The 19,337-nt window shown below is 43.8% G+C and overlaps 1 protein-coding gene across 1 annotated transcript in view; it reads left to right on the forward strand.

Annotated features, from left to right (window-relative positions):
- LOC125531046 (uncharacterized) overlaps positions 1–17,264 on the forward strand; it is a 29,605-nt gene extending 12,341 nt beyond the window's left edge. The window contains exons 2-5 of the mRNA XM_087533587.1: positions 15,957–16,253; positions 16,301–16,359; positions 16,554–16,723; positions 16,798–17,264. Coding sequence (XP_087389713.1) covers positions 15,957–16,253; positions 16,301–16,359; positions 16,554–16,723; positions 16,798–17,264 — 993 coding nt within the window. The remainder of the gene's footprint in view (positions 1–15,956; positions 16,254–16,300; positions 16,360–16,553; positions 16,724–16,797) is intronic.
- The last annotated feature ends 2,073 nt before the right edge of the window (positions 17,265–19,337 follow it).

A 19,337-nucleotide genomic window follows, 5' to 3' on the forward strand; every position in this document is an offset into this window, starting at 1 on the left:
TTGCAACAACAAAGTAGAGGACGTCTAACTTGTTTTTGCAGGGCATGTTGTGATGTGATATGGTCAAGACATGATGCTAAATTTTATTGTATGAGATGATCATGTTTTGTAACTGAGTTATAGGCAACTGGCAGGAGCCATATGGTTGTCACTTTATTGTATGCAATGCAATCGTGCTGTAATGCTTTACTTTATCACTAAGCGGTAGCGATAGTCCTGGAAGCATAAGATTGGCGAGACGATAACGATGCTGCGATGGAGATCAAGGTGTCGCGACGGTGACGATGGTGATCACGACGGTGCTTCAAAGATGGAGATCACAAGCACAAGATGATGATGGCCATATCATATCACTTATATTGATTGCATGTGATGTTTATCTTTTATGCATCTTATCTTGCTTTGATTGACGGTAGCATTATAAGATGATCTCTCACTAATTATCAAGAAGTGTTCTCCCTGAGTATGCACCATTGCGAAAGTTCTTCGTGCTGAGACACCACGTGATGATTGGGTGTGATAGGCTCTACGTTCAAATACAACGGGTGCAAAACAGTTGCACACACGGAATACTCAGGTTATACTTGACTAGCCAAGCATATACAGATATGGCCTCGGAACACAGAGACCGAAAGGTCGAGCGTGAATCATATAGTAGATATGATCAACATAGCGATGTTCACCAATGAAACTACTCCATCTCACGTGATGATCGGACATGGTTTAGTTGATTTGGATCACGTAATCACTTAGAAGATTAGAGGGATGTCTATCTAAGTGGGAGTTCTTAAGTAATATGATTAATTGAACCTAAATTTATCATGAACTTAGTACCTGATAGTATCTTGCTTGTTTATGTTTGATTGTAGATAGATGGACCGTGTTGTTGTTCCGTTGAATTTTAATGCGTTCCTTGAGAAAGCAAAGTTGAAAGATGATGGTAGCAATTACACGGACTGGGTCCGTAACTTGAGGATTATCCTCCTTGCTGCACAGAAGAATTACGTCCTGGAAGCACCGCTGGGTGCCAGGCCTGCTGCTGGAGCAACACCAGATGTTATGAACGTCTGGCAGAGCAAAGCTGATGACTACTCGATAGTTCAGTGTTACATGCTTTACGGCTTAGAATCGGGACTTCAACGACGTTTTGAACATCATGGAGCATATGAGATGTTCGAAGAGTTGAAGTTAATATTTCAAGCAAATGCTCAGATTGAGAGATATGAAGTCTCCAATAAGTTCTATAGCTGCAAGATGGAGGCGAAAAGTTCTGTCAGTGAGCATATACTCAAAATGTCTGGGTATAATAATCACTTGATTCAATTGGGAGTTAATCTTCCAGATGATTGCGTCATTGATAGAATTCTCCAATCACTGCCACCAAGCTACAAGAGCTTGGTGATGAACTATAATATGCAAGGGATGAATAAGACTATTCCCGAGCTCTTCGCAATGCTGAAAGCTGCGGAGGTAGGAATCAAGAAGGAGCATCAAGTGTTGATGGTCAACAAGACCACTAGTTTCAAGAAAAAGGGCAAAGGGAAGAAGAAGAGGAACTTCAAAAAGAACAGCAAGCAAGTTGCTACTCAAGAGAAGAAACCCAAACTGGACCTAAGCCTGAAACTTAGTGCTTCTCCTGCAAGCAGACTGGTCACTGGAAGCGGAACTGCCCCAAGTATTTGGCGGATAAGAAGGATGGCAAGGTGAACAAAGGTATATGTGATATACATGTTATTGATGTGTACCTTACTAATGCTCGCAGTAGCACCTGGGTATTTGATACTGGTTCTGTTGCTAATATTTGCAACTCGAAACAGGGACTACGGATTAAGCGAAGATTGGCTAAGGACGAGGTGACGATGCGCGTGGGAAATGGTTCCAAAGTCGATGGGATCGCAGTCGGCACGCTACCTCTACATCTACCTTCGGGATTAGTATTAGACGTAAATAATTGTTATTTGGTGCCAGCATTAAGCATGAACATTATATCTGGAACTTGTTTGATGCGAGATGGTTATTCATTCAAATCAGAGAATAATGGTTGTTCTATTTACATGAGTAATATCTTTTATGGTCATGCACCCTTAAAGAGTGGTCTATTCTTATTAAATCTCGATAGTAGTGACACACATATTCATAGTGTTGAAGCCAAAAGATGCAGAGTTGATAATGATAGTGCAACTTATTTGTGGCACTGCCGTTTGGGTCATATCGGTATAAAGCGCATGAAGAAACTCCATACTGATGGGCTTTTGGAACCACTTGATTATGAATCACTTGGTACTTGCGAACCGTGCCTTATGGGTAAGATGACAAAAACACCGTTCTCCGGTACTATGGAGAGAGCAACATATTTATTGGAAATCATACATACAGATGTATGTGGTCCGATGAATGTTGAGGCTCGTGGCGGATATCATTATTTTCTCACCTTCACAGATGACTTAAGCAGATATGGGTATATCTACTTAATGAAACATAAGTCTGAAACGTTTGAAAAGTTCAAAGAATTTCAGAGTGAAGTTGAAAATCATCGTAACAAGAAAATAAAATTCCTATGATCTGATCGTGGAGGAGAGTATTTGAATTACGAGTTTTGTGTACATTTGAAACAATATGGAATAGTTTCGCAACTCACGCCACCCGGAACAGCACAGCATAATGGTGTGTCCGAACTGAAGGAAATATGCCCTAGAGGCAATAATAAAGTTATTATTTATTTCCTTATATCATGATAAATGTTTATTATTCATGCTAGAATTGTATTAACCGGAAACATAATACATGTGTGAATACATAGACAAACAGAGCGTCACTAGTATGCCTCTAAATGACTAGCTCGTTAATCAAAGATGGTTATGTTTCCTAACCATAGACATGTGTTGTCATTTGATTAACGGGATCACATCATTAGTTGAATGATCTGATTGACATGACCCATTCCATTAGCTTAGCACCCGATCATTTAGTATGTTGCTATTGCTTTTCTTCATGACTTATACATGTTCCTATGACTATGAGATTATGCAACTCCCGTTTGCCGGAGGAACACTTTGGGTGCTACCAATCGTCACAACGTAACTGGGTGATTATAAAGGAGCATTACAGGTGTCTCCAAAGGTAGATGTTGGGTTGGCGTATTTCGAGATTAGGATTTGTCACTCCGATTGTCGGAGAGGTATCTCTGGGCCCGCTCGGTAATGCACATCACATAAGCCTTGCAAGCATTACAACTAATATGTTAGTTGTGAGATGATGTATTACGGAACGAGTAAAGAGACTTGCCGGTAACGAGATTGAACTAGGTATTGGATACCGACGATCGAATCTCGGGCAAGTAACATACCGATGACAAAGGGAACAACGTATGTTGTTATGCGGTCTGACTGATAAAGATCTTCGTAGAATATGTAGGAGCCAATATGGGCATCCAGGTCCCTCTATTGGTTATTGACCGGAGACGTGTCTCGGTCATGTCTACATTGTTCTCGTACCGTAGGGTCCGCACGCTTAACGTTACGATGACAGTTATTATGAGTTTATGCATTTTGATGTACCGAAGTCAGTTCTGAGTCCCGGATGTGATCATGGACATCACGAGGAGTCTCGAAATGGTCGAGACATAAAGATTGATATATTGGACGGCTATATTCGGACACACCGGAAGTGTTCCGGGTGATTCCGGAGAAAACCGGAGTGCCGGAGGGGTTACCGGAACCCCCCGGGGAAGTAATGGGCCTTATTGGGCCTGAGGGGAGAGAGAGGGAAGCAGCCCAGGAGGTGGCGCCCCCCCCCATGGGGAGTCCGAATTGGACTAGGGAGGGGGGGGCCCTCTTTCCCTCTCCCTCTCCCTCTCTTTCCTTCCCCCTTAAGTTTCCTAATTGGATTTGGAAAGGGGAGTCCTACTCCCACTAGGAGGAGGACTCCCCCTCCCCTTGGCGCGCCCCATAGGGCCGGCCGGCCTCCCCCTTGCTCCTTTATATACGGGGGCAAGGGGGCACCCTAGGACACACAAGTTGATCCTCGTGATCGTTCCTTAGCCGTGTGCGGTGCCCCCTGCCACCATATTCCACCTCGGTCATATCGTTGTAGTGCTTAGGCGAAGCCCTGCGTCGGTAGAACATCATCATCGTCACCACGCCGTCGTGCTGATGGAACTCATCCCCGAAGCTTTGCTGGATCGGAGCCCGGGGAGTGTCATCGAGCTGTACGTGTGCTAAGAACTCGGAGGTGCCGGAGTAACGGTGCTTGGATCGGTCGGATCGGGAAGACGTACGACTACTTCCTATACGTTGTGTCAACGCTTCCATTGCGATCTACAAGGGTACGTAGATCATACTCTCCCCTCTCGTTGCTATGCATCACCATGATCTTGCGTGTGCGTAGGAATTTTTTTTGAAATTACTACGTTTCCCAACAGTGGTATCCGAGCCTAGGTTTTATATGTTGATGTTATATGCACGAGTAGAACACAAGTGAGTTGTGGGCGATATAAGTCATACTGCTTACCAGCATGTCATACTTTGGTTCGGCAGTATTGTTGGACGAGACGACCCGGACCGACATTACGCGTACGCTTATGCGAGACCAGTTCTCCCGACGTGCTTTGCACATAGGTGGCTTGCGGGCGACAGTCTCTCCAACTTTAGTTGAACCGAGTGTGGCTACGCCCGGTCCTTGCGAAGGTTAAAACAGCACCAACTTGACAAACTATCGTTGTGGTTTTGATGCGTAGGTAAGATTGGTTCTTGCTTAAGCCCGTAGCAGCCACGTAAAACTTGCAACAACAAAGTAGAGGATGTCTAACTTGTTTTTGCAGGGCATGTTGTGATGTGATATGGTCAAGACATGATGCTAAATTTTATTGTATGAGATGATCATGTTTTGTAACCGAGTTATCGGCAACTGGCAGGAGCCATATGGTTGTCGCTTTATTGTATGCAATGCAATCGCGATGTAATGCTTTACTTTATCACTAAGCGGTAGCGATAGTCGTAGAAGCATAAGATTGGCGAGACGACAACGATGCTACGATGGAGATCAAGGTGTCGCGCCGGTGACGATGGTGATCACGACGGTGCTTCGAAGATGGAGATCACAAGCACAAGATGATGATGGCCATATCATATCACTTATATTGATTGCATGTGATGTTTATCTTTTATGCATCTTATCTTGCTTTGATTGATGGTAGCATTATAAGATGATCTCTCACTAATTATCAAGAAGTGTTCTCCCTGAGTATGCACCATTGCGAAAGTTCTTCGTGCTGAGACACCACATGATGATCGGGTGTGATAGGCTCTACGTTCAAATACAACGGGTGCAAAACAGTTGCACACGCGGAATACTCAGGTTATACTTGACGAGGCAAGCATATACAGATATGGCCTCGGAACACGGAGACCGAAAGGTCGAGCGTGAATCATATAGTAGATATGATCAACATAGTAATGTTCACCGATGAAACTACTCCATCCCACGTGATGATCGGACATGGTTTAGTTGATTTGGATCACGTGATCACTTAGAAGATTAGAGGGATGTCTATCTAAGTGGGAGTTCTTAAGTAATATGATTAATTGAACTTAAATTTATCATGAACTTAGTCCCTGATAGTATCTTGCTTGCTTATGTTGATTGTAGATAGATGGCTCATGCTGTTGTTCCGTTGAATTTTAATGCGTTCCTTGAGAAAGCAAAGTTGAAAGATGATGGTAGCAATTACACGGACTGGGTCCGTAACTTGAGGATTATCCTCATTGCTGCACAGAAGAATTACGTCCTGGAAGCACCGCTGGGTGCCAGGCCTGCTGCTGGAGCAACATCGGATGTTATGAACGTCTGGCAGAGCAAAGCTGATGACTACTCGATACTTCAGTGTGCCATGCTTTACGGCTTAGAATCGGGACTTCAACGACGTTTTGAACGTCATGGAGCATATGAGATGTTTCAGCAGTTGAAGTTAATATTTCAAGCAAATGCCCGGATTGAGAGATATGAAGTCTCCAATAAGTTCTATAGCTGCAACATGGAGGAGAACAGTTCTGTCAGTGAGCATATACTCAAAATGTCTAGGTATGATAATCACTTGATTCAATTGGGAGTTAATCCTCCAGATGATTGCGTCATTGACAGAATTCTCCAATCACTGCCACCAAGCTACAAGAGCTTCGTGATGAACTATAATATGCAAGGGATGAATAAGACTATTCCCGAGCTCTTCGCGATGCTGAAAGCTGCGGAGGCAGAAATCAAAAAGGAGCATCAAGTGTTGATGGTCAAAAAGACCACTAGTTTCAAGAAAAAGGGCAAAGGGAAGAAGAAGGGGAACTTCAAGAAGAACGGCAAGCAAGTTGCTGCTCAAGAGAAGAAACCCAAGTCTGGACCTAAGCCTGAAACTGAGTGCTTCTGCTGCAAGCAGACTGGTCACTGGAAGCGGAACTGCCCCAAGTATTTGGCGGATAAGAAGGATGGCAAGGTGAACGAAGGTATATGCGATATACATGTTATTGATGTGTACCTTACTAATGCTCGCAGTAGCACCTGGGTATTTGATACTGGTTCTGTTGCTAATATTTGCAACTCGAAACAGGGACTACGGATTAAGCGAAGAATGGCTAAGGACGAGGTGACGATGCACGTGGGAAACGGTTCCAAAGTCTGTGATCACGATCGACACGCTACCTCTACATCTACCTTCGGGATTAGTATTAGACCTAATTAATTGTTATTTGGTGCCAGCGTTGAGCATGAACATTATATCTGGATCTTGTTTAATGCGAGACGGTTATTCATTTAAATCAGAGAATAATGGTTGTTCTATTTATATGAGTAATATCTTTTATGGTCATGCACCCTTGCAGAGTGGTCTATTCTTATTGAATCTCGATAGTAGTAATACACATATTCATAGTGTTGAAGCCAAAAGATGCAGAGTTGATAATGATAGTGCAACTTATTTGTGGCACTGCCGTTTAGGTCATATCGGTGTAAAGTGCATGAAGAAACTCCATACTGATGGGCTATTGGAACCACTTGATTATGAATCACTTGGTACTTGTGAACCGTGCCTCATGGGCAAGATGACTAAAACACCGTTCTCCGGTACTATGGAGAGAGCAACAGATTTGTTGGAAATCATACATACAGATGTATGTGGTCCGATGAATATTGAGGCTCGTGGCAGATATCGTTATTTTCTCACCTTCATAGATGATTTAAGAAGATACGGGTATATCTACTTAATGAAACATAAGTCTGAAACATTTGAAAAGTTCAAAGAATTTCTGAGTGAAGTGGAAAATCATCGTAACAAGAAAATAAAGTTTCTACAATCTGATCGTGGAGGAGAATATTTGAGTTACGAGTTTGGTGTACATTTGAAAAATTGTGGAATAGTTTCGCAAATCACGCCACCCGGAACACCACAGCGTAATGGTGTGTCCGAACGTCGTAATCGTACTTTACTAGATATGGTGCGATCTATGATGTCTCTTACTGATTTACCGCTATCGTTTTGGGGATACGCTCTAGAGACGGCCGCATTCACATTAAATAGGGCACCATCAAAATCCGTTGAGACGACGCCTTATGAACTGTGGTTTGGCAAGAAACCAAAGTTGTCGTTTCTGAAAGTTTGGGGCTGCGATGCTTATGTGAAAACACTTCAACCTGATAAGCTCGAACCCAAATCGGAGAAATGTGTCTTCATAGGATATCCAAAGGAAACTATTGGATACACCTTCTATCACAGATCCGAAGGCAAGACTTTTGTTACTAAATTTGGAAACATTCTGGAGAAGGAGTTTCTCTCAAAAGAAGTGAGTGGGAGAAAAGTAGAACTTGACGAGGTAAATGTACCTGCTCCCTTATTGGAAAGTAGTACATCACAGAAAACTGTTTCAGTGACACCTACACCAATTAGTGAGGAAGCTAATGATGATGATCATGAAACTTTAGATCAAGATACTACTGAACCTCGTAGATCAACCAGAGTGAGATCCGCATCAGAGTGGTACGGTAATCCTGTTCTGGAAGTCATGCTACTAGATCATGATGAACCTACGAACTATGAAGAAGCAATGGTGAGCCCAAATTCCGCAAAATGGCTTGAAGCCATGAAATCTGAGATGGGATCCATGTATGAGAACAAAGTATGGACTTTGGTTGACTTGCCCGCTGATCGGCAAGCAATTGAGAATAAATGGATCTTCAAGAAGAAGACCGATGCTGACGGTAATATTACTGTCTACAAAGCTCGACTTGTCGCAAAAGGTTTTCGGCAAGTTCAAGGGATTGACTACGATGAGACCTTCTCACCCGTAGCGATGCTTAAGTCTGTCCGAATCATGTTAGCAATTGCCGCATTTTATGATTATGAAATTTGGCAGATGGATGTCAAAACTGCATTCCTGAATGGATTTCTGGAAGAAGAGTTGTATATGATGCAACCAGAAGGTTTTGTCGATCCAAAGGGAGCTAACAAAGTGTGCAAGCTCCAGCGATCTATTTATGGACTGGTGCAAGCCTCTCGGAGTTGGAATAAACGCTTTGATAGTGTGATCAAAGCATTTGGTTTTATACAGACTTTTGGAGAAGCCTGTATTTACAAGAAAGTGAGTGGGAGCTCTGTAGCATTTCTGATATTATATGTGGATGACATATTACTGATTGGAAATGATATATAATTTCTGGATAGCATAAAGGGATACTTGACTAAGAGTTTTTCAATGAAAGACCTTGGTGAAGCTGCTTACATATTAGGCATTAAGATCTATAGAGATAGATCAAGACGCTTAATTGGACTTTCACAAAGCACATACATTGACAAAATTTAGAAAAGGTTCAAAATGGATCAAGCAAAGAAAGGGTTCTTGCCTTTGTTACAAGGTGTGAAATTGAGTAGGACTCAAAGCCCGACCACTGCAGAAGATAGAGAGAAAATGAAAGATGTTCCCTATGCTTCATCCATAGGCTCTATCATGTATGCAATGCTATGTACCAGACCTGATGTGTTCCTTGCTATAAGTCTAGCAGGGAGGTACCAAAGTAATCCAGGAGTGGATCACTGGACAGCGGTCAAGAACATCCTGAAATACCTGAAAAGGACTAAGGATATGTTTTCTCATATATGGAGGTGACAAAGAGCTCATTGTAAAAGGTTACGTTGATGCAAGCTTTGACACTGATCCGGACGATTCTAAATCGCAAACCGGATACGTGTTTACATTAAACGGTGGAGCTGTCAGTTGGTGCAGTTCGAAATAAAGCGCCGTAGCGGGATCTACATGTGAAGCGGAGTACATAGCTGCTTCGGAAGCAGCAAATGAAGAAGTCTGGATGAAGGAGTTCATATCCGATCTAGGTGTCATACCTAGTACATCGGGTCCAATGAAAATCTTTTGTGACAACACTGGTGCAATTGCCTTGGCAAAGGAATCCAGATTTCACAAGAGAACCAAGCACATCAAGAGACGCTTCAATTCCATCCGGGATCTAGTCCAGGTGGGAGACATAGAGATTTGCAAGATACATACAGATCTGAATGTTGCAGACCCGTTGACTAAGCCTCTTCCACGAGCAAAACATGATCAGCACCAAGACTCCATGGGTGTTAGAATCATTACTATGTAATCTAGATTATTGACTCTAGTGCAAGTGGGAGACTGAAGGAAATATGCCCTAGAGGCAATAATAAAGTTATTATTTATTTCCTTATATCATGATAAATGTTTATTATTCATGCTAGAATTGTATTAACCGGAAACATAATACATGTGTGAATACATAGACAAACAGAGCGTCACTAGTATGACTCTACTTGACTACCTCGTTAATCAAAGATGGTTATGTTTCCTAACCATAGACAAAGGAGTTGTTATTTGATTAACGGGATCACATCATTAGTTGAATGATCTGATTGACATGACCCATTCCATTAGCTTAGCACCCGATCATTTAGTATGTTGCTATTGCTTTTCTTCATGACTTATACATGTTCCTATGACTATATGATTATGCAACTCCCGTTTGCCAGAGGAACACTTTGGGTGCTCCAAACGTCACAACGTAACTGGGTGATTACAAAGGAGCATTACAGGTGTCTCCAAAGGTAGATGTTGGGTTGGCATATTTCGAGATTAGGATTTGTCACTCCGATTGTCGGAGAGGTATCTCTGGGCCCTCTCGGTAATGCACATCACATAAGCCTTGCAAGCATTACAACTAATATGTTAGTTGTGAGATGATGTATTACGGAAAGAGTAAAGAGACTTGCCGGTAACGAGATTGAACTAGGTATTGGATACCGACGATCAAATCTCGGGCAAGTAACATACTGATGACAAAGGGAACAACGTGTGTTTTTATGCGGTCTGACCGGTAAAGATCTTCATAGAATATGTAGGAGCCAATATGGGCATCCAGGTCCCGCTATTGGTTATTGATCGGAGACGTGTCTCGGTCATGTCTACATTGTTCTCGAACCGTAGGGTCCGCACGCTTAACGTTACGATGACAGTTATTATGAGTTTATGCATTTTGATGTACCGAAGTTAGTGTAGAGTCCCGGATGTGATCATGGACATGACGAGAAGTCTCGAAATGGTCGAGACATAAAGATTGATATATTGGACGGCTATATTCATACACCAGAAGTGTTCCGGGTGATTTCGGAGAAAACCGGAGTGCCGGAGGGGTTACCGGAACCCCCCGGGGAAGTAATGGGCCTTATTGGGCCTGAGGGGAGAGAGAGGGCAGCAGCCCAGGAGGTGGCGCCCCCCCCATGGGGAGTCCAAATTGGACTAGGGAGCGGGGGCGTGGCCCCTCTTTCCCTCTCCCTCTCCCTCTCTTTCCTTCCCCCTTAAGTTTCCTAATTGGATTAGGAAAGGGGAGTCCTACTCCCACTAGGAGGGGGACTCCCCCTCCCCTTGGCGCGCCCCATCGGGCCGGCCGGCCTCCCCCTTGCTCCTTTATATACGGGGGCAAGGGGGCACCCTAGGACACACAAGTTGATCCTCGTGATCGTTCCTTAGCCGTGTGCGGTGCCCCCTGCCACCATATTCCACCTCGGTCATATCGTTGTAGTGTTTAGGCGAAGCCCTGCGTCGGTAGAACATCATCATCGTCACCGCGCCGTCGTGCTGACGGAACTCATCCCCGATGCTTTGCTGGATCGGAGCCCGGGGAGCGTCATCGAGCTGTACGTGTGCTAAGAACTCGGAGGTGCCGGAGTAACGGTGCTTGGATCGGTCGGATCGGGAAGACGTGCGACTACTTCCTCTATGTTGTGTCAACGCTTCCGTTGCGATCTACAAGGGTACGTAGATCATACTCTCCCCTCTCGTTGCTATGCATCACCATGATCTTGCGTGTGCGTAGGAATTTTTTTGAAATTACTACGTTCCCCAACACGGACATCGTAATCGTACTTTACTAGATATGGTGCGATCTATGATGTCTCTTACTGATTTACCGCTATCGTTTTGGGGATATGCTCTAGAGACGGCCGCATTCACGTTAAATAGGGCACCATCAAAATCCGTTGAGACGACGCCTTATGAACTGTGGTTTGGCAAGAAACCAAAGTTGTCGTTTCTGAAAGTTTGGGGTTGCGATGCTTATGTGAAAAAGCTTCAACCTGATAAGCTCGAACCCAAATCGGAGAAATGTGTCTTCATAGGATATCCAAAGGAAACTATTGGATACACCTATCACAGATCCGAAGGCAAGACTTTTGTTGCTAAATTCGGAAACTTTCTGGAGAAGGAGTTGTATATGATGCAGCCGGAAGGTTTTTGTCGATCCAAAGGGAGCTAACAAAGTGTGCAAGCTCCAGCGATCCATTTATGGACTGGTGCAAGCCTCTCGGAGTTGGAATAAATGCTTTGATAGTGTGATCAAAGCATTTGGTTTTGTACAGACTTTTGGAGAAGCCTGTATTTACAAGAAAGTGAGTGGGAGCTCTATAGCATTTCTGATATTATATGTAGATGACATATTGCTAATCGGAAATGATATAGAATTTCTTGATAGCATAAAAGGATACTTGAATAAGAGTTTTTAAATGAAAGACCTCGGTGAAGCTGCTTACATATTGGGCATTAAGATCTATAGAGATAGATCAAGACGCTTAATTGGACTTTCACAAAGCACATACCTTGACAAAGTTTTGAAGAAGTTCAAAATGGATCAAGCAAAGAAAGGATTCTTGCCTTTGTTACAAGGTGTGAAATTGAGTAAGACTCAATCCCCGACCAATGCAGAAGATAGAGAGAAAATGAAAGATGTTCCCTATGCTTCAGCCATAGGCTCTATCATGTATGCAATGCTGTGTACCAGACCTGATGTGTGTCTTGCTATAAGTCTGGCAGGGAGGTACCAAAGTAATCCAGGAGTGGATCACTGGACAGCGGTCAAGAACATCCTGAAATACCTGAAAAGGACTAAGGATGTGTTTCTCATATATGGAGGTGACAAAGAGCTCATCGTAAATGGTTACGTTGATGCAAGCTTTGACACTGATCCGGACGATTCTAAATCGCAAACCGGATACGTGTTTACATTAAATGGTGGAGCTGTCAGTTGGTGCAGTTCTAAACAAAGTGTTGTGGCAGGATCTACATGTGAAGCGGAGTACATAGTTGCTTCGGAAGCAGCAAACGAAGGAGCCTGGATGAAGGAGTTCATATCCGATCTAGGTGTCATACCTAGTGCATCGGGTCCAATGAAAATCTTTTGTGACAATATTGGTGCAATTGCCTTGTCAAAGGAATCCAGATTTCACAAGAGAACCAAACACATCAAGAGACGCTTCAATTCCATCCGGGATCTAGTCCAGCTGGGAGACATAGAGATTTGCAAGATACATACGGATCTAAATATAGCAGACCCGTTGACTAAGCCTCTTCCACGGGCAAAACATGATCAGCACCAAAGCTCCATGGGTGTTAGAGTCATTACTGTGTAATCTAGATTATTGACTCTAGTGCAAGTGGGAGACTGAAGGAAATATGCCCTAGAGACAATAATAATGTTATTACTTTATTTCCTTATATCATGATAAATGTTTATTATTCATGCTAGAATTGTATTATCCGGAAACATAATACTTGTGTGAATACATAGACAAACCAAACGTCACTAGTATGCCTCTACTTGACTAGCTCGTTAATCGAAGATGGTTATGTTTCCTAACCATAGACATGTTTTGTCATTTGATTAATGGGATCACATCATTAAGAGAATGATGTGATTGACATGACCCATTCCATTAGCTTAGCACCCGATCGTTTAGTATGTTGCTATTGCTTTCTTCATGACTTATACATGTTCCTATGACTATGAGATTATGCAACTCCCGTTTACTGGAGGAACACTTTGTGTGCTACCAAACGTCACAACGTAACTGGGTGATTATAAAGGAGCTCTACAGGTGTCTCCAAAGGTAAATGTTGGGTTGGTGTATTTCGAGATTAGGATTTGTTACTCCGATTGTCGGAGAGGTATCTCTGGGCCCTCCCGGTAATGCACATCACATAAGCCTTGCAAGCATTACAACTAATGAGTTAGTTGCGAGATGATGTATTACGAAACGAGTAAAGAGACTTGCCGGTAACGATATTGAACTAGGTATTGAGATACCGACGATCGAATCTCGGGCAAGTAACATACCGATGACAAAGGGAACAACGTATGTTGTTATGCGGTCTGACCGATAAAGATCTTCGTAGAATATGTAGGAGCCAATATGAGCATCCAGGTTCTGCTATTGGTTATTGACCGGAGATGTGTCTCGGTCATGTCTACATTGTTCTCGAACCCGTTGGGTTCGCACGCTTAAGGTTTCGATGACAGTTATATTATGAGTTTATGCATTTTGATGTATCGAAGTTTGTTCGGAGTCCCGGATGTGATCACGGACATGACGAGGAATCTCGAAATGGTCGATACATAAAGATTGATATATTGGAAGCCTATATTTGGATATCGGAAGTGTTCCGGGTGAAATTGGGATTTTACCGGAGTACTGGGAGGTTACCGGAACCCCTCGGGAGGTATATGGGCCTTAGTGGGCTTTAGAGGAAGAGAGGAGAGGTGGCCAGGGCTGGGCCGCGCGCCCCTCCCCCCTAGTCCGAATAGGACAAGGAGAGGGGGGCGGCGCCCCCCCTTCCTTCTCTCTCTCCTCTTTCCCCCCTTCCCGAATCCTATTCCAACTAGGAAAAGGGGGGGAATCCTACTCCCGGTGGGAGTAGGACTCCTCCTGGCGCGCCCTCCTCCTGGCCGGCCGCACCTCCCCCTTGTTCCTTTATATACGGAGGCAGGGGCACCCCTAGACACACAAGTTGATCCACGTGATCATATTCTTAGCCGTGTGCGGTGCCCCCTTCCACCATAATCCTCGATAATATTGTAGCGGTGCTTAGGCGAAGCCCTGCGACGGTAGAACATCAAGATCGTCACCACGCCGTCGTGCTGACGAAACTCTTCCCCGACACTTTGCTGGATCGGAGTCCGGGGATCGTCATCGAGCTGAACGTGTGCTAGAACTCGGAGTTGCCGTAGTTTTGGTGCTTGATCGGTCGGGCCGTGAAGACGTACGACTACATCAACCGCGTTGTGCTAACGCTTCCGCTGTCGATCTACAAGGGTACGTAGATCACACTCTCCCCTCTCGTTGCTATGCATCACCATGATCTTGCGTGTGCGTAGGAAATTTTTTGAAATTACTACGTTCCCCAACACCGGTAACCCTCCGGTACTCCGGTTTTCTCCGAAATCACCCGGAACACTTCCGGTGTCCGAATATAGTCGTCCAATATATCAATCTTTATGTCTCGACCATTTCGAGACTCCTCGTTATGTCCGTGATCACATCCGGGACTCCGAACTAACTTCGGTACATCAAAACTCATAAACTCATAATATAACTGTCATCGAAACCTTAAGCGTGCGGACCCTACGGGTTTGAGAACAATGTAGACATGACCGAGACATGTCTCCGGTCAATAACCAATAGCGGAACCTGGATGCTCATATTGGCTCCCACTACGAAGATCTTTATCGGTCAGACCGCATAACAACATACGGTGTTCCCTTTGTCATCGGTATGTTACTTGCCCGAGATTTGATCGTCGGTATCTCAATACCTAGTTCAATCTCGTTACCGGAAAGTCTCTTTACTCGTTTCGTATTACATCATCTCGCAACTAACTCATTAGTTGCAATGCTTGCAAGGCTTATGTGATGTGCATTACCGAGAGGGCCCAGAGATACCTCGCCGACAATCGGAGTGACAAATCCTAATCTCGAAATACGCCAACCCAACATTTACCTTTGGAGACACCTGTAGAGATCCTTTATAATTACCCAGTTACGTTGTGACGTTTGGTAGCACATAAAGTGTTCCTCTGGCAAACGGGAGTTGCATAATCTCATAGTCATAGGAACATGTATAAGTCATGAAGAAAGCAATAGCAACATACTAAACGATCGGGTGCTAAGCTAATGGAATGGGTCATGTCAATCACATCATTCTCCTAATAATGTGATCCCGTTAATCAAATAACAACACATGTCTATGGTTAGGAAACATAACCATCTTTGATTAACGAGCTAGTCAAGTAGAGGCATACTAGTGACGTTTAGTTTGTCTATGTATTCACACAAGTATTATGTTTCCGGATAATACAATTCTAGCATGAATAATAAACATTTATCATGATATAAGGAAATAAAATAATAACATTATTATTGCCTCTAGGGCATATTTCCTTCAGTGTGTTCCTGTACAGTGATGAATACCTGCTGCATTTTGCTCTACATTGCATGATTGCTTGCTGCAGATTGCTATGCAATTGCTTGCTGCAGATTGCTATGCAATTGCTTGCTGGACCATATATATATTGATTTCGTGCTATGTCATTTTTTTTCTTGACTGAAGTATGACTGAAAAGGCTGTGTGGGATGATGCCCATTTGAAGAAACTCATTGATATATTGAGAGAAGAGGTTTCAAATGGAAATAGACCATTAGGTCATCTAAGCAAGAATGGCTGGAAAAATGTTTTGGAGAAATGGGAAGCAAGAACGGGAATGAAGTATCCCAAGGATAAATTCAAGAACAAATGGGATGCAATAAAAAATGAGTATGTTTGGTTCATGGAGCTGAAAAATGAAGCTACTGGACTTGGATGGAATGATGCAAAGGGGACCGTTGATTGCTCAAAAGAATGGTGGGTCAAACATCTTGTGGTAAGAGTTTGCATTATTTTTAATTGACATGCTTTATATGATTGCAGTACCTAACCTGCACTCTTATTATTATTTCAGAGATGCCAGGAGAGGACAAAAAAGAAATGCAACCATTTGAAGTTCAAAAAGCACGTACCAAAGCACCTTGAAGATTTACATGTCATATTTCAGAATGTACATGTCACTGGGGCTAGTGCTTCTTGTGCTGGAGATATTTCCTCCGATGAATGAAGTGATGACAATGCAGTTCTTTTGGAGAAATCAGAAGATAATGCTGAAATAAAATTGTCCTCTTTGAAGAAACCAAGTGCAAGCAAGAAGCGCAAGCAACCCTCAGAATGTGCTTGCAATATGTGACTTTGACATGAGGTTTACCTTTGTGGTTGCGGGTTGGCCGGGTTGTGCACATGACGCAAGGATCCTGAATCATGCATTATCACATTTATCTTCATTTCCTGTACCTCCCAAAGGTAAAATTTCTAACAAAAAATCCCATCGGTAATTCTATTCTTATGTGCGACGCTAATTTGTTGTACATTTTCAGGGAAATATTATCTTGTGGCTGGATATCCAAATCGAACTGGATACCTTGCTCCTTTTAAGGGGAGTACATACCATCTACCGGAATTCCATCTTCGTCGTGATCGTCCACCTCAAGGGAAGTATGAGGTGTTCAACTTTCTACATTCATCCCTTCAAAATGTTGTTGAACGCACTTTTGGGGTGCTCAAGCAGAAGTGGCGCATATTGAAAGGAGTCTCAAGTTTCTCACCTCGTACACAGAAGCATATCATCATTGCTTGCATGGCATTGCATATTTTCATTCGTGATAGCAAGTTGCGTGACAAAATTTTTAATAAATGCGATGCCGATGATGAGTATGTACCTCCAGTGCTACGGCGAGAGGTGGCACCAACACAAGCCGATCCGGTTGAAGAGGAGGAGAACGAAGATAGCATGAACAATATTCGTAGTAGGATAGCCGATGCTTGTCTAGCGATGGCAACATAAGTTTAGCTATGTTGACAGAGGTCATCATCATGTGAACCATATGTATTTTGTATGGTGCATGTGTTTTGTAATAATATTATGGGATCACTATCTATTTTATGCAACATCAAAGTATAGTCGTTTGCGTATATGTTAGCAATGAATGGCCTGAATTGTAATTTTTCTCCTTTGAAAAATGATAGTTCAATTACCTACAAATGTATATATATCACTGCTTTACAGTCAATCAGCATATAAACAAACTCACTCAGGTCTCAGGGGCATTACAGACAATTCACAGCCACATCTACAATTTCACAGTCGTTTTAACCCAACAGCCTCCAGCTTTTCTACAGCAGCATTTTCACAGCAGTTTCTTCACAGCAGCTTTTCCACAGCAACTTTTTCAGAATCTGCAGCTCAATCATACACAGCCTAAATATTGCAGATACCCGGTATCTAGTGTTCCATCACCGCCCCATGGGTCCGGCCTCAAAGAGATCTCTTTGATGCAGCCTCCGAGCCCACTTCAGGGAGGTCCACTTCGGATCAGCCTGCCAGAGAGGTCATTTTCGATGCATAGATTTAGCATCCCACATACCACAAATAGATCATGGTGCGATACAGCCTCTAGTGTCTCTTGGGCCATCATGCGATATCATCTCTAGGATGATCCCCATGGAGATAAGTACTTTTGACGGGACACGATGCTACCAAAAGTTATTCGGTCTCCGGATTCCCGCTTTGTTATGCCGTGTGACAAAGGTTATTTTTATTTTTGTTTTATAAAGCGCGGAGGTGCAGCTCACCCGGTGTGTGTGGGTGTGAGTAGAAATTGAGCGGTGCTCAGACGACTTAGAAAATAATAAACTCATTAAAGAGTAAAATATGGAGCTTAAGTATGGAGATGACTTACCTTTATATGATCTTGTCATTCTCTTTACATTGTTTGAGCCATTGAGGCGATGAAGTATGGGATGAGGATCCCCTGGCATGGCCTAGCCTGCCTTTGAGTCACTGACACATGGGTCCCACAAAGCATGGGGCCCATCTGTCAGTGACTCAAAGACAAGGTATGACAGGGATTGTAAAATCAAAGGATCCACGTCCTGAAGTATGAGCGTGCAAGCCAGCCACGGTTATGTGAAGCCCTCGAACTAGACGCGGCGAGGCGGTGGCGGCCGTTCGAGTCGGTGTAGACAGCATGACGACGTCCGTATTTGGCGTAGTGGCGAGGCCATCTCGTCGAGGTGACAGCATGGAGCGGTCACCGATTTATCTGCATACATGAAGTAGTACGAGCAGAAGAAAGAATTCTTATACTTTCTCTGTTTCAAATTATTCGTCGCTGAAATGGATGTATCTAGAACTAAAATACATCTAGATACATCCATACCTGCGACAAGTAATTCGAAACGGAGGAAGTAGGAATTAACATACGCGAGCAAAATAATTATATATAGTGCATTCCGAGCTGTAGGTGGCGTGTCGGAGTCCTCGAGGGGTGGTTTGGACGTGTGGAGCTGGCATGAGGGTGGCGAGCTCTGTGCCGTGGAGCGATAAAGCCAGCTCAGTGACGTGACGTACGTCCTGATTGTAAGCTACATAAATACGTAGATTATACTGGCAGAAAATTTTCTCACAAAATTGACATGGATGAGAAAATAAATGAAAAAATAAATGAGGCCAGTGTCCGTAAGAGGTGAGGCGAAGCCCTCGAGCTAGTTGTGGCGAGGTTTACGCATCCCTAAAGTTACTAAGAGCATCTCCAGCCGCGCCCCCAACAGGTCCCCCAGGCCACTTTTTCGGCGCCGTTGCCGAAAAAATGGCCCAGTCACGCCCCCAGGACGTCGAAAATCGACGGTTTGAACCTTTTTTTCGCCCGACGGTTACAGGCCGAACCCGACGCGCTGGGGAGCAGTTGGAGGCTCCGGCGCTAGGGAAAAGCACGCCTGGCCCACACCGACAGGGGAAAAGTCAAGGTTTTCTTCCCCTGACTCGCCTCGCATCCCCCGCGCCCTCGGCCACCACTAGCTATATCCCGGCGACGGCCGCCGCCCTACTCCGCTAGACAGCCATTCCCCGTCGGAAAAT

Source organism: Triticum urartu, chromosome 7A (assembly GCF_056163025.1).
Source record: "Triticum urartu cultivar PI428250 chromosome 7A, HENAU_Tu73, whole genome shotgun sequence".
In the NCBI taxonomy this organism is placed as follows: Eukaryota; Viridiplantae; Streptophyta; class Magnoliopsida; order Poales; family Poaceae; genus Triticum; species Triticum urartu.